General features: G+C 40.2%; 1 protein-coding gene across 1 annotated transcript in view; it reads right to left on the reverse strand.

Moving 5' to 3' along the window:
* The window catches only part of NSMAF (neutral sphingomyelinase activation associated factor), a 228385-nt gene that overhangs the window by 49346 nt on the left and 163046 nt on the right, over positions 1–15993 (reverse strand). The window contains exons 17-21 of the mRNA XM_030214777.1: positions 12475–12526; positions 12245–12365; positions 11545–11676; positions 4342–4381; positions 144–301 (exon numbers count right to left, since the gene is read on the reverse strand). Coding sequence (XP_030070637.1) covers positions 144–301; positions 4342–4381; positions 11545–11676; positions 12245–12365; positions 12475–12526 — 503 coding nt within the window. The remainder of the gene's footprint in view (positions 1–143; positions 302–4341; positions 4382–11544; positions 11677–12244; positions 12366–12474; positions 12527–15993) is intronic.

Genomic DNA, 15993 nt, shown 5'->3' on the forward strand with positions numbered 1-15993 from the left:
ACCGGATATCTCTCCCCCTTCACACTTCCGGCTGGAGGCTTCATTTAGAACGTTGGTGGTGCCTTTTATATAGAGAGATAATCTCCCCAAAGCATCCTGTAATATGAAATACTGGAACATGGATAACTGAATATGAATCTTACCTGGAGATTCAACCCTACTGTGGCTGGATGACCTGGATATACTTTTAAACTTTGGTGTTATTTTCCATGGATGAGGCTTTGTAAACAACTGCTTTGGTGTCTGCCCAAATTCCAGGATTTGTGTCAGGATAGCTATTTTCTGATTGGGGTCTTCGATACTTAAAAAAAAACAAATAAATAAAAATAAAAAAAACCTTGTAGTAACCTGCTTTTTAAGTAAGTCATCTGCAATTTTAAATGTAACTAACTTAAGATGATTACATTCATAAGGAAGAATTATATATGATTGAAATTATACAGATAATAAACTGTGCCAGAATCTCCTGCTTATTGCTTGTGCATGGTTATCATCTGAAATGTCATTGTCAGCTTCAAAATGAAAGTCACTGTTTGGGCTGAGGATATTTTGGGGGAGTTGTGGGGGACTTTTTAAGTATGAGGCCTTGTGGTGCAATTGGTAGGTCGTTTACCTACTGTGCCCACAAGCTGAGTTCAATCCAGTGCTCAGATTTCTGTCAGGTGGATGGCTTTTGGCGGAATTTAGCCATCTACCCACTTTTGGTCAGTAAATGAGTACCTAGCCTTAGCCAACAGAGGTAAAGGTGACTGGGGAAGGCACTGGCAAACTGCCCCATTAATAGTCTACCAAGAAACTGTCACACAAGTGGTGGCCTCTATAAGTCATTCTTGACTTGGTACTTGTGTACAGGTACAAGCTTTACCTTTTACTTTTCTTGAGGTATCCAATCATGTCAGGGTCTACTTCAGTGCTACTCACTATCATGTTGATTGGAAAGGCATGAAGCAAAGCCATCAAGGGCTTTCATTTACAGCTAAGTGTTAAAGACCATCTTCAGTTTCAATCCCAACCATTAGGACTTCTGAGAGACAGTACTTATACCACAGTAGCCCTGGTCTTCTCCCAGAGGAACATAACCTAGAGAATGATGTGCTAAGCTGCTTGTGTTTGCAATACATTAATGTGTGCTAAAATGACAAATACAAGCTATTCTGTATGTGCTTCTTGTCATTTTAGCATAGTTATTTAGCTCTTGTTAACATTTGTGCAAAATAAATCCTAAAATAGGTTATGAGCTGCACATTATATAAATCAGTTAATTACTAATGACTGCATAACAAATCAACACACAAACATAAGCATGAAAAACATAACCACGCCTTAAAAGAGCTTAGCTAGGTAATTTTGTAATAACTGCAGCCTCATACAAACTTTAATACACGTATTTTAACTCCAAAGTGATTTGCACGCTATTACAATGGGCCATTATAGAATGGTAGTCAATGTGATAACGACCCATATTATTGCAGCTTAGTAAATTGACCTCTTACACACAGAAAACATACGTAAGTTTAATTAAGAGAAATTTAAGGCTGAAGGAAAGGCTGGTGCAATTCACTCTGAACAGGGTCATACTTAAGACTAGAATGCTGGTTGATTACAAACTAGGAATGAGCCTGCAAAGCCAAGCAAAAGCATCCAAAGATAGCAGGCATACACTGTGGCTCATCCTAGGTACACTTCACTTGGAGGATGGGATTCAAAGATGCCACAAAAAAAAAAATAGAGAAGCCCATTTTCAAAGTATGTAGACTTACAAAGTGACATATGTTACTATGGAACGTTGTATGAAGCAAAACAGCGAAGATGACACCAAAAGAAATGGACGACGCTCCAGATGAAAAAAAAAAAAACCCCTGTTTATTAAGGATGAGCGAGATGACACAGCTGTATCGAGTCTTGATCATCCTTAATAAACTGGGGGTTTTTTCCATCTGGAGCGTCGTCCATTTCTATTGGTGTCATCTTCGCTGTTTTGCTTCATATTGTGTACTCTTGCAGAGATTTGTTTCTTCTGTGTGTACAACGATCTACTATGGAACATCATAAATCTATGTACTTTGAAAATGAGCACCAAAATAGGACACAAGGGTTTTTTTCATTTTTTTACTGAAGGATTGACCAAGCTGCATGCTCTTTTCCTTTGAAAAGAAAAGATTAAGGATGGGACAAGAGATTTAATTACAGGGGGTTGTTTACTAAAGCTTAGCTCGAGTTATCTGCAGCAGGGCCCATAGAAATAAAGTGGGCCCTGCGGCAGATAACTCAAAAGTTTATATCTTCTTGAACGCACGTGGTTTGCATTTTACCAATGTTGCTAGAAGACTTTATTGAAAGAAGGAAATAATGACCTTCCAAAAAAAAAAAAAAAAAAATCAGTCCATTAATGCAGCATTTTAACATTCCACATAACATTGGCCAGCCTGGGGAGCACAAAGGTAAAAAAGTGCACAGGAAGTATGTGGGAACAGTGGCAAAGATTAGTTGCCTGGTGACTACAGGGCATCAGGTGTAAGCTTGTGGTAGTGGCATGTTCCAATGGCAACAGAAACACAAGCCTCTGGTAAAGAAAATGATAGCCACTGGCGGCTAGAGCTCAGAAACAAAGGGCATGTTAAGTCCATCAAAACTGATCACCTTTAGGTAGCCCTATCCGGCAGATGAGTGGAGAAACTGGAGGGAAGAAGCTGAGACACAGGTGAGGGCTAGCAAGCATGAAAATGCTCATTAATTCTGCTGTGGGTCTCCAGTTTTCCTAGCATTCGTGGAGGTGTATTTTCAAAAACTTGCAAAGTTACAAAGGGGCTCATTTTCAAAGAACTTAGACTTACAAAGTTCCATAGGTTACTATGCAACTTTGAAAATCTAAGTGCTTTGAAAATACGTTTCAGAGTAACCTATGGAACTTAAGTCTAAATGCTTTGAAAATGAGCCTTATAGTGACTCTTCTGTGTTTTAAACAGGTAATTGTTCAAATTATATTTTTATCCTTAGTATACACATTGTGAACCCCATTTGTACTTTTTAGCCACTCACAGCAATTTTCAGGCAGGCTTGTTGTCTTAATAAAAAGAACAGCATTTTGAATACAAGAAAACTACGTAGAATTTATATTTCCATGTGATGTGACTCTCCCTCACTTAGAACCTTTGTTGTTTAACATTCAACAAATTTTCAAACCCAGTAAATATCTTTGGTCCTAGTCTCAAACATATACACAAAATTCAAAACCTCTTTCATCATGTCTTCATCAAAACTCTGCGACAAGTTGTGTAGCAGAATCCAGATTTGCAGGAACGTGACAGGAGCAGTAAGGAGAACATTTCTGCTATGCTCTCTGGAACTGGACTGAAACCACCATTTCATTTTATAAAGGTCACTTAGCTGGGATTTGTAGTGGTGGCCTACAGGTGAACGGTTTTGTAATGCAGCGACAAATTTATGGAGCAATCCAGGCCCCATAATTGCAAGATACTAGACTAATTCAGTGGCTCTGTACATTATAACAACCAGACTATCAGCACAGCTAGTCAACTATCAACACTTCACTCTATCGGCAAGATAGTCAGCCACTGCAGAGTTCAAAGCTCACAAGAAGGATAAGGTGCAGAAGCTTAATACAGTATTATTAAGCAGGAATGCTTCTGACTCAAAGATACAAGTTGCTACCAAGTCCAATCATCACTTGGAATTTTTAGAAACGGCACCATCTTGAGGAGAAAAGCATAAAAGATTTTCACTGAATTCCTTCCAGCATCCATCCTTTCTTTCATTAGGCATGGAAAAAGTGGGTGTTAGAAGGAATGGGGTTCTTTTAAAATCCTCTACATAAGATGAAGTACAGAGAAGACAAACATACCATTCCTGAAAAATTGTGTGGTCACTCTGTGGTTGGCAGCTTGGGTACATCCTTAGCAGCATGGACAAAATATTTGTAAGAATATAAGAAAAGACACGTTGGGTCAGGCCAACATCCTGTCTCTGACAGTGACCAATCCAGGTCACAAATACCTGTCAGATCCCATTAATTTATTCATCATAGCTAATTTCCAGGGATAAGCAATGACCCAAGTCTACCTGGCTAATGATTTTGGTGGACTTTTCCTTCTGGAACTCATCCATACCTCTTTTGAGTCCCGCTTTGTTAGTCACCTTGACCACATCCTTGGGCAACAGATTCAACAGCTTAACTATGTGCTGTATGAACAGAATAACTGGGCAGACTGGATGGACTTGGTCTTTTTCTGCCATCATGAAACCAGATATGAATTATTCAAACAAGCCAATACAAAATACAAGCGCCTTCCAAAACACAAATTTTATAAGAGTTTAAATTACCTGTCCAAGTTCACTCCTTCATATGTCAATGGATGGAACACTGGGAAAAGGAATAATAATTAAAAAAAAATTATTTCTACAGATGTGGCAATCTAGAATAGTCCATGCTGTTTTTCTGCTCTGCCCTCCACATTGCGACAGCTTTACTACAAGGTTTTTTTCATCATCATCCTTATTTGATATACCGCAAAGTCAGCACAGGTATCTAAGTGGCTTACAATTATATACCTTCTAAAATGGGGAGATCAAACGTTGAAAAGGGAAATACAAAATACAATCAATAGCATTATATATTAACTATAGGGGCCCTTTTACTAAATTATACTAAAATCGGGCTTAGCGTGTTGTAATGTGGGATTTTCTCACACACTAACCCAAATTTAAATGTGGAACTTTTTACAGCATTTTTTTTATTTTTTTGCAGGTCATGAGCGAATGTTCCCATTAGCACACAAAACCTGCAAAACATTAACACAGGAGCACTTTTCTTCTATGTAGGAGACACTATGTGCTCCTGAGTTAACTCTGTGCTATCCAATTAGCACATGCTAATCGGAATGCACTAACTGGATAACAAAGGAATGCCCGTTTTCCCACCCCCCTCAGAAAAAATTTCCAAAAACATCATTAGATAGGGTATAGAGCACAGAAATAGGAAAAATACTGCAAAACGCTTTAATGGGGCCGATATTCAGACCATGGGAGTTAGCTGGGCCTGGATATTCAATGTTGGGCTGCTTCCAGTGACCGACATAGATTATCCGGTTTATTTTGGGCCGGTTTCAATATTCAGTGCTGACCGGTTAAGATGAAACTGGCCAAAGACAGGCCTGCTATTTCGGTGGCCCAATTTGGCCACCAAACGTAGCCGGTGATGCGGTGAATATTCATGCATAGCTGGTTATATCGCACGATATAGCCGTTATCCGCTAAGTGCTGACCAGCATTATTCAGCGGGAGATAGCCAGCTATATCTACTGAATATTTGCGGATGGCTCAAGTGCTATTTAACCAGCCAGGACCCGTTCCTAGCTGGTTAAATAGACTGAATATCAGGCAGAATGTGTTTATACAGTACCCTGTTTTCGCACACTAAATGCAGTTAAGGGCTTAATGCCCTTTAGTAAAAGGGCCTCATAAAGAGGAAAAATCTAGCAATATAGGACATGTAATCATGGAGGAGAGCAGAGGAGTGCAAATCATAAGACAAGTGAAAGAAGATAGAACAGAAGGGAGCTACAAAGGGTGATTACAGACAAACCAGACATTTGAAGTTAAAACTAGTTAGATGGAAAAGCTTAAAAAGCCTAATATGTTTTCAAGACAGATTGAAATTTGGGTGCATAGATAGCAAAAGTTCATTCCATAGTACAGGATCTACAACTGAGAAACCCCATGTACAAAATCTAGCCAAATCTGCAGATTTGGAGTAGAGGAGTAGTCTAGTGGTTAGTGCAGTGGACTTCGATCCTGGGGAACTGGGTTCGATTCCTACTGCAGCTGCTTGCGACTCTGGGCAAGTCACAACCACAAATACTGAAGAATGCAAGAAAGGGTATAGTGAATAAGTTATACAGAAAAGACGGCACTACGCACAAGAAATAGAGACTTAAAAAGGATATGAAAGAGTAGTTTGTAAAATACCTGCAGGAGTGCACGTGTTTGCCCACACATGCAACAAGTAAAGCAGGAATTGGATGCACTTAAAGCAGCTTCTATGACTGCACAGAATCATACCAACTTCTCATCACTGCCTCAAAGGATAAAACCACCTAAGAATAGATGGCTCACGGTAGGCTCAGGCAGACTACGTTATGTGGAACAAAAGCACCTGCCCTCACAAGTGTTGCCCCTACAGAATTCTTTTCTTCCATTACAGCATGGTGATGTCCCTGAAAATAGAACCGAGGTGGAAGAAAAAGCAATGAAGGTGGAACAAAAAGATATGACGGTGCCCAAAGAGAAAAGACACCCCCAAATCACTAATGTTGAAACTCATACCAGGAAACTGTTGCTACTAGGGGATTCCATTATCAGAGGCATTAACTTTGAAACATAGTTCAAGGGGCCATGCAAAGTGAAATGCCTTCCAGGCTCTTCAGCTACCAGGAGTACCAAGCAAATAATCTCTGTAATCAGAGAAGAAACTAAGGAATCAAACACTGATGTTGTTATCCACCTGGGAACAAATGACTTGTCCAGTAATACCCCACTTGCAATGCAGAGAGCTTTTCAGAAGCAGGGAGAGGGGTTAAAACCTTTGATACAAAACAATAGCTTTCTCTGAATTACTACCTACCTTTGGAAAGGGAGAGAAAAGATTGCAAAGTACTGAGAATTTCAATAGCTGGCTCAAAGCCTGGTGTCACCAAGAAGGATTTAGGTACAGAGGAGGATGGGGCAATACATGGAAAAACAAAAGACTATACTGTAACGATGGGCTGCATCTCACTGTGGCAGGAAAAAAAATCCTTGGGGAGAAATTCAGACAATATATTTCTAGGCATTTAAACTAGAAGATGGGGTGGCATATGGAGGCAGGTCACTTCAAGTGTTCACCCCCAGCTAAAGCTAAAGACAAGATGTGATAGTAAAAAAGAAAGCAATGAAAGCAACAATCTTAGCAAATCACTTCTTACCAACACAGCAGGAAGTCAGATTAAACAAAAAACTAAACAGAAGATAAAAATTCCACTGAAATGTAGATGGAAAACGATAACCACAAATGCTCACAGTCTAAGCAACAAAGTTCATGATCTTCAAGCCCTGATGTTGGAGGCAGACAGACGTTGTTGCAATCACGGAGACATGGCTCAATGGTTTCCATGAATGGGATGCAAACGTACCAGGCTATAATCTATTTAGGAAGGACAGAGATGTTCGTAAAGGTGGAGGAGTAGCTCTGTATGTGAGAAATGATATCGCAGCGACTGAAATGACAAGGGCCTGGGGAAAGGAAGAAGCGATATGGATCACCTTAAAAAGAGATGACAGAACCTCTGTCCACATGGGTGTTGTCTACAGACCTCTGACACAATCGGAGGAACCAGATAAAGATCTGATCACAGATATTCAAAAGTTGGGAAAGAAGAGAGATGCTGTTGCTGGAAGATTTCAATCTGCCAGATGTAGATTGGAAGGTTCCATCTGCGGAATCGGAAAGAAGTAGAGAGATCGTGGATGCTTTTCAAATGGTGACTGAACCCATGAGGGAGGGAGCGACACTGGATCTGGTGCTCACAAATGGGGATAGTGTGTCAAATGTCCGAATGGGTGCCCACCTGGGCAGCAGTGACCACCAAACAGTTTGGTTTGATATGACAGCTGAAGTGGAGGGCGGCCACTCAAAACTCAAAGTCCTGGATTTCAAGCATGCTGACTTTAGTAAAATGGGGGAATAGCTGAGGAAGGAGCTGATGGGCTGGGAGGACATACGAGAAATGGAAGGACAGTGGTCCAGGCTGAAAGAAGCTATAAATATGGCCACAGACCTTTATGTAAGGAAAGTAAATAAAACAGAAAAAGGAAACCGATATGGTTCTCCAAAGTGGCTGAGAAAATAAAGGTTAAAGAGTTGGCGTTCCTGAAATACAGAAAAAAACTCAAGAAGAGGAGCACGGAGAGGAACACCAGATGAAATTGAAAGAAGCCAAGAGAAATATGTCTGGCGAAAGCACAAATAGCTAGACATGTAAGGAGGGGTGACAAAAATTTCTTCAGGTATATTAGTGAAAGGAAAATGACTAAAGAGGGAATTGTGAGACTGAAAGATGCTGTGAACTGCTATGTAGATAATGATGAAGAAAAAACAAATTTGCTAAACAGATACTTTTGTTCTGTTTTCATAGAAGAAAATCCTGGAGAAGGACCACGATTGACTGGCAAAAGTACATATGAGAATGGAGTGTATTTAGCACCGTTCACGGAAAAGAGTATGTATGAACAACTTGAAAATCTAAAAGGTGGACAAAGCCGTGGGACCAGACGGGATCCACCCCAGGATACTGAGGGATCTCAGAGAGGTTCTGGTCCTCTTAAAAGATTTGTTTAATAAATCCTTCGACAAGAGAGGTTCCGTGGCATTGAAGAGCGGATGTGGTCCCTTTTCACAAAAGTGGTGATAGAGAAGAAGCTGAAAACTACAGGCCGGTAAGCCTCACTTCGGTTATTGGAAAAGTAATGGAAGCGATGCTGAAGGAAAGGATAATGAATGTCCTGGAAGCCAGTAAGTTGCAAGATCCGAGACAACATGGTTTTACCAAAGGTAAATTACGCCAAACGAATCTAATTGAATTCTTTGACTGGGTGACCGGAGAATTGAATCATGGACGTGCTATAGACGTAATCTACTTAGATTTCAGCAATGCTTTTGACACGGTTCCCCATAGGAGGCTCTTGAATAAACTTGACAGACTGAAGATAGGACCCGACATGGTGAACTAGATTAGGAACTGGTTGATGGACAAACGCCAGAGGGTGGTAGTTAATGGAATTTGCTCAGATGAGGGAAAGGTGGGTAGTGGAGTGCCTCGAAGATCGGTACCGTTCCCAATTCTGTTCAATATATTTGTGAGTGACCTTGCCGAAGGATTAGAAGGTAAAGTACCATTCTTGTAGCTTTTCTTTGCACCGCTTCAATTCTTTTTACATCCTTAGCAAGATACAGTCTCCAAAACTGAACACAATACTCCAGGTGGGGCCTCACCAACTACTTATACTTGGGCATTAAAACCTCTTTTCTTCTGCTGGTCACACCTCTCTCTATACAGCCTAGCAACCTTCTAGCTACGGCCACTGCCTTGTCATACAGTTTTGTCGCCTTCAGATCCTCAGATACTATCACCCCAAGATCCTTCTCCTCGTCCATACATATAAGACTCTCACCGCCTAACACATACGTCTCCCTAAGTGCATCACTTTGCATTTCTTCGCATTGAATTTTAATTGCCAAACCTTAGACTACTCTTCTAGCTTCTGCAGATTCTTTCATGTTTTCCACTCCCTCCTGGGTGTCCACTCTGTTACAAATCTTAGTATCATCCACAAAAAGGCAAACTTTACCTTCTAACCCTTCGGCAATGTCACTCACAAACGTATTGAACAGAATCGGATGGCTGATGGAGACAATTAAAATTAAATATGGATAAATCTGAAACTATCATCTTTTCTTGACATTCATTCTCACCTTTGCTTTTACCCTCTGTCAGTGGCACACAGCTCTGAATAAATAATATCTTAATTTTAATCTACAAATTTCTAATGTCATCAAGACTTTTTGTAGCAAAACAAATATGCTCAGTTTGTTCTACCCTACACTTCACATTATTAAATATTCCGATTCTTACCTTGGTTATCTCTCACTTAGAATGCTGTAACTGTTTTAGTTTGCTTTAGTTTATTGGCAGCTTTAGTATACCTCATCTCAACACCAAAAAGGGCAAAGTAAAGCAGTTTACAAGAAACACCCTAACATAATAGTGAGAAAAGAAAGAGAAGAAAAGAACCAGCATTCCTAAGAACCCCAGATCGAGATTCACTCATTTGAAAATGTAAGGGTGAACAGGTAGATTTTTGAGGTTGTTTTAAAGTGAGTCCAATTTAATTCTCCTTAAATAGGAAGAGATTAACAGTCTCAGTTAAGGAGACACCAATCAACTCAAAACACAGTCATGAAGCTACTCCTAAAAAGAAAGCAATTTGATCATGTCTGTCCTCTTCAAGCTCAGCACTGGATTCCAGAAACACCAGATTCTATTACCATTACCCACCAAGTTTATTATGGAGGAGTGGCCTAGTGGTTAGGGTGGTGGACTTTGGTCCTGGGGAACTGAGTTCAATTCCCACTTCAGGCACAGGCAGCTCCTTGTGACTCTGGGCAAGTCACTTAACCCTCCATTGCCCCATGTAAGCCGCATTGAGCCTGCCATGAGTGGGAAAGCGCGGGGTACAAATGTAACAAAAATTCTGGCCTCCCTCTGTTTCTGTCTAGCCTTTTGATACCTTACTCATCCCAGAGAATGCTTCATTCCTCCCAACATAATCTGTTTATCATCCCTTCCCACCTTAACAGTAAATTAGACCGTAGTAAAACCTCATGTTTTAGTGCACTGGCTCTGCCCTTGACATCAGAATCAAATCTTTTATGAAGTTCATGTCTTACCTCAAATTCAATTTTGGTTAGGTAATTTCTTTCAGCTTAAGCAAGGCTATTTCTCCCTTGGGAGAAGATGTTATCCCTCTCACCTAAGGTCACCCACGAACGGGGGTTCGTGGGTGGCTGTGGCAATGGGGCATGGCATTGTAGTTTTTAGTTTTCCTCTTCATAACTATTATATCCTTTTAAGAATTATGATATTACGTAGATCCTTTTGTTTTATTCCTCTTGTCTCATGTTCCTTTAGCACTTATACCCTGTACTTGTTTGGTCACCTACTCTAACCTATAATTTGTAACTTATAAATGGCTTAGATTTTCTTTTAATGGATTTGGAATATATCAAATAAATGTGAAATCTGAATTAGGTAGTGATTAATTTGGTTTTATTTTGAAAGTGGAAACAAAGGATTAACAAGAATGACTCTTAATCATTCATGTAAAATCCTGGCTAAAAGAAGCCCTATGTTTGTGAACATCTTTATTAAACACTCTACAAAAGGAAAAAAACAAAAACAAACAAACCACAACTTAGCTTTCCCTTTCAATCAAATTGAATGCCAGTACTGATCAGAGTGTTTTTCTTTGATCACTATCTTTCTTAGGTTGGCTATAAGGTAGAGCTTAAATATGAGAATTTCTTACTACCATCAAAATGACGGAGCCATTAGTTTGGGAATACTAAAATTGGCTTTTCTCAGAATCTAACTCCTCTGAAGCAATTAGAAAACAAGGGCCTTGTCGGGGATCATCAGATAAAATTAGTCTTGAACTAGGTGACTTTTATACTAATTAGTATAATATTGTTTACATAATGTGGAAGCAAGAGGTTTAAAAAAAGAAATAAATGATTGGATGGAGCAGTTTCTTTGAAGAATGTGTGCACAAAATTTTCCGAGATCTTTTTTCTTCCTGCAGTGGGTTCCATCAGTTTACTGGTATAATTGAGTGTTTATTTCTAATTCTTGTGGTATTAACCCTTTCAAATCACCAAATTACCCCCACTCTGAGATTTACAAGTTCATTTTCTCTGCAGTATGGTCTTCATACCATTGTGTGCCATAATAGCTTCATGCCCCCTCTGCTTATAGCCAAATATTAGATCAATCCACTCATGGAGGTGTTCGGACACATGCTGACTTTCTAAAGCTTCTCGGTTTTTCTTAAGAAAATCACTAGGATCTAATGGAATAAGAAAAAAAAAGAAAGGACAATGAGTTTAGTATGTACTCAGAAAGAAACACACACACACACACACTACATTGTCCAGCTCTCGGTGGCCCTGCTTTCAAACAAAAATTTGCTAGGTCTTACTTTCGGGGGAGGTCTTATATCTACCAATTCAGGAAAACCTCTACTAGGTCTTATTTTCGGGGGATGTCTTACTTTCAGGGAAACAGGGTATGGTGGGTGCCCACATAACTATTGGTTTCTCCTTGGCTTTTCCCATGGACCACCACGGCATTGACTATAGAGCGTAGTGGTGGTCAGATGGGATATTCAGCAGCACTGTGTAGTTAAGTGCTGCTAAATATCCAGAGATGGCCTACTGAGCGGGGTTTAAGTGGGCAAAAGCTTTTCCTGCCTACTTAAAACATGTTGAATATCACCCCTAACTTATCTGCTCTTTAATGAGGGGGGAAACAGAATGGCACAGGACATCCAGATGCCCTTCAACAGACTCTCACTACTACTGAAGTAAGTTGGCCTGTACACCCATTGTGCTGAACGCATGCTGAGTGGCACTTACCCGTAGCCCATGGAGGAAGTTCAATGTCTTCAACTACCTTTCCTCCTTGTCTCTTGCCGAGGTCCAGCTTCAAACTGTTCAACAGGAAGTCATAATCATGTCCATAAAATTCTGGAATCAACTACAGACAGAATGAAGTACAAGAATAAAGCAGTAATCCACAACAAATGCAGACCTCAAGCATGTAGACAACATGTAAACAATGAACATTACTATAAAAGGATGCATACCTCCTTAAAGTCCGTCACACCAACCAAACAGTTTTTCCAGGTTTCTGCAACACTAAACATTACATCTGGATTAGCAATACAATTCGTTTTCCTTTTATTCAACATATTTTTCTCACAATTATACCATGGAAAATGTACAAAATGTGGCATACGTATGTAAGTATTGCCATAGTGGGACAGACCAGCACATCCTGTTTCCAACAGTGGCCAATCCAGGTTACAAGTACCTGGCAAGATCCTAAAACAGTACAATACATTTTATGCTGATTATCCTAGAAATAAGAAGCGGATTTTCCCCAAGTCCATTTTAATAATGGTTTATGGACTCCTCTTTTAGGAAGCTATCCAAACCCTTTTTAAACCCCGCTAAACTACTGCTTTTACTACATTCTCTGGCAATGAATTCCAGAGTTTAATTACACATTGAGAGAAGAAATATTTTCTCTGATTAATTTTAAATTTACTACTTTGGAGCTCCATTGTGTGCCCCCTAGTCCTAGTATTTTTGGAAAGAGTACACAAGCAATTCACGTTTACCCGTTCCAATCCATTCATTATTTTATAGACATCTATCATATCTCCCTTCAGCCGTCTTTTCTCCAAGCTGAAGAGCCCTAGCTGCTTTAGCCTTTCCTCATAGAGAAGTCGTCCCATCTCTAACATTGTTGTCGTCTTTCTCTCTACCTTTTCTAATTCCACTATACCTTTTTTGAGATGCGGTGACAGAATTGCAGACAATATTTATGTGCAGTCGCACCATGGAGCAATACAAAGGCATTAGAACGTCCTCATTTTTGTTTTCCATTCCTTTCCTAATAATACCTAACATTATATTTGCTTTCTTAGCCACCGCCGTACACTGAGCAGAAGGTTTGAACATATCAATGATGAAGCCTAGATTCCTTTCCTGATCGGTGACTCCTAAAGTGGAACCTTGCATTATATAGCTATAGTTCATGTTTCTCTTTCCCACAGGCATCACTTTGCACTTGCTCGCATTAAACGTCATTTGCCATTTGGATGCCCAGTTTTCCAGTCTTGTAAGGTCCTCTTGTAATTTTTCACAATCCTCTGGAGTCTTTCATGAGGTACTTAGTCAAATGCCTTTTGAAAATCTAGATATACAATATCAACTGGCTCACCTTTATTCACATGTTTATTCACCCCGGATCACCTCTGGAAGCTTTTAAAAAAATCGGCGTTACATATTTGCTTTTCTCCCAGAAGTACATCATGGAAAGAGAAGTTGCTTTCTTGTAATGGGGGTTCTCCACAGACAGCAAGATAAAATCAGACACGCTTGTGGTTCATGCTATTTGACAGTGTCCACTAGGGACAGAGAAAGTACCTACATATAATATGTAAAAGGTATTATGGTTTATTATTTCTAAATATCCCCATCCTTTCATAGAGCAATGGCAAAGTGACTTACAATAACTAGAGTATATCAAATTCAAAATCCCATTTGACCTCTCCCTGAGCTCCAATAGACAAAAAAAAAAAAAAATCAGCATGTGCAAGAATTGTCCCTGGTTCTTCACTCAATGAATAATTAAACTCTGGGATTCGTTGCCAAAGAATGTGGTAAAAGCAGTTCGCTTAGCAGGGTTAAAAAAAAAAAGGCTTGGATAATTTACTAAAAGAAAAGTCCATAAGCCATTATTAAGATAGACTTGGGAAAATCCACTACATATTCTAAGATAAGCAGCATAAAATTTTACTGTTCTGGGATCTTTCTGGGTACTTGTGACCTGGATTGGCCACTGCTGGAGACGGGATGCTGGGCATGATGGACCTTCAGTCTGTCTCAGGATGGCGATGCTTATGTTCAGTCTAATGAAAGGCTGAAGAGCCAATTGACATCACGCAATCTTCATCCATTCCGACCCTCCACTTATACCTCATACGATCACTATACAACTTTGTATTTGTTAGCCATCGACTGGGCAAACGCCTTTGACGGTACTATGTAAGCCACATTGAGCCTGCAAATAGGTGGGAAAATGTGGGGTACAAATGCAACAAATAAATAAAATAAATTTTTCAGGAAGGAGAGTGGGTGTGTGATTTAGCTTGCTGTTTATGAGAACCTTCATTATAATTAAGCAACACCACTTTCTCCCCTGATGACCAAGATAAAATATGCCACACTAGTGGGGAATTCCATAATTAAAGTTTGTCCTAGTTGATTCAAGAAATAGCCATGGGGTTCAGAGAAAAGACAGACAAGAGAGTAGGCTTTTAAATGAAAAAAAAAATTCTAGAACAGCTTCACCTAATGCACTGGCACTTAAGGTAGGTCATCCAGACAGAAGAGTGATGTAAACTTCTGGACTGAAGGCCAGACTTCATCAATTAGAATTGATACTGGGTGGATAACAAAAGAGGCCACAACCCTCATCTGCTGAGCCTTCATTGCACTTTGGCATTAAAAGTTTGCCATGTGGCAACTGTGCGTGATGCAGTCCACTCAACAATCTGATAATGTGTGTAACATTACACGTGTTTAACCACTGCTAACCCCATTTTATTTACCATCATAAGATTCAGTTAACTGTTAGTTGCCAGTATGGCTGAGGTCTTTTTAGAAAGTAAGCTATAGGTCTTAATGAACTACTATTATCCTATGCAGATGACATCCTGCTTCTCTTACTAGTGACTGCGCCAAACAAAGATACAACTCAGTCTGTAGCGAATGGCATGACTGCTGTTAGCACCTGGGCTCTGACCAATAAACTGAAATTGAATGCGCAAAAAAAACAAAGTCCTGTGGTTCTGAAATCAGGTTGAACACAGTGGTGAAACAAAATGTCCTGAAAGGGTAGCAAGAATAAGAAAGAAGGGTTGCCTGACCCAAGGGAATAAAAACGAAGTAAGGCCAATAAAATCCCCAAAAGATCCAAAAAATAGATCTGTTTTCCTCAGTGGCATAACCACAGAGGGCCTTGGGGGCCTGGGCCCCCCCTAATTTGGTTTTGGGTCCCCCAAATCTGTTGGTTTGGCTGGCGGGGGTCCCCAAGCCCTGCCAGAAGCTTTCCTATGGCGATAGTCGCCGCCGCACTGCCTGCCCTGCTTTCCCCTCCCTCACTCGCATGCTCAGTTTTAATGAAATTGAGCATGTGTGAGCATCATGCGTGCTCAATTTCACTAAAACTGAGCATGCACACTGACGGGAAAGCAGGGCTGGCAGCGCAGCGCCAATTATAGCCAAAGGAAGGCTTCTGCTGGCAGGGCTTGGGGACCCCCACCAGCCCAGGTATATGGGGTTGAGGGAAGGGCAGAGAGTGGCAGGGAGGCAGAACAAAATGTACCCCCCTCAAAGTCAAAGTCTAGCTATGCCTCTGGTGTCCAGGCAAAAGTATGGACAAAAACAAGCTGGAAAATGGCAGAGGAATGGAACTTCAAACCATGCTCAGATAGATAAGTATGTCTATCTGAGCTAGAGACAAAATTAGTGTAGTTGTCACTGGATAACATTACCAACTAGTGTGGTTGACTTCATTCTGTTGGTCAATGGAG

The sequence above is a fragment of the Microcaecilia unicolor genome, chromosome 1 (genome assembly GCF_901765095.1).
Source record: "Microcaecilia unicolor chromosome 1, aMicUni1.1, whole genome shotgun sequence".
NCBI classification, from domain to species: domain Eukaryota; kingdom Metazoa; phylum Chordata; class Amphibia; order Gymnophiona; family Siphonopidae; genus Microcaecilia; species Microcaecilia unicolor.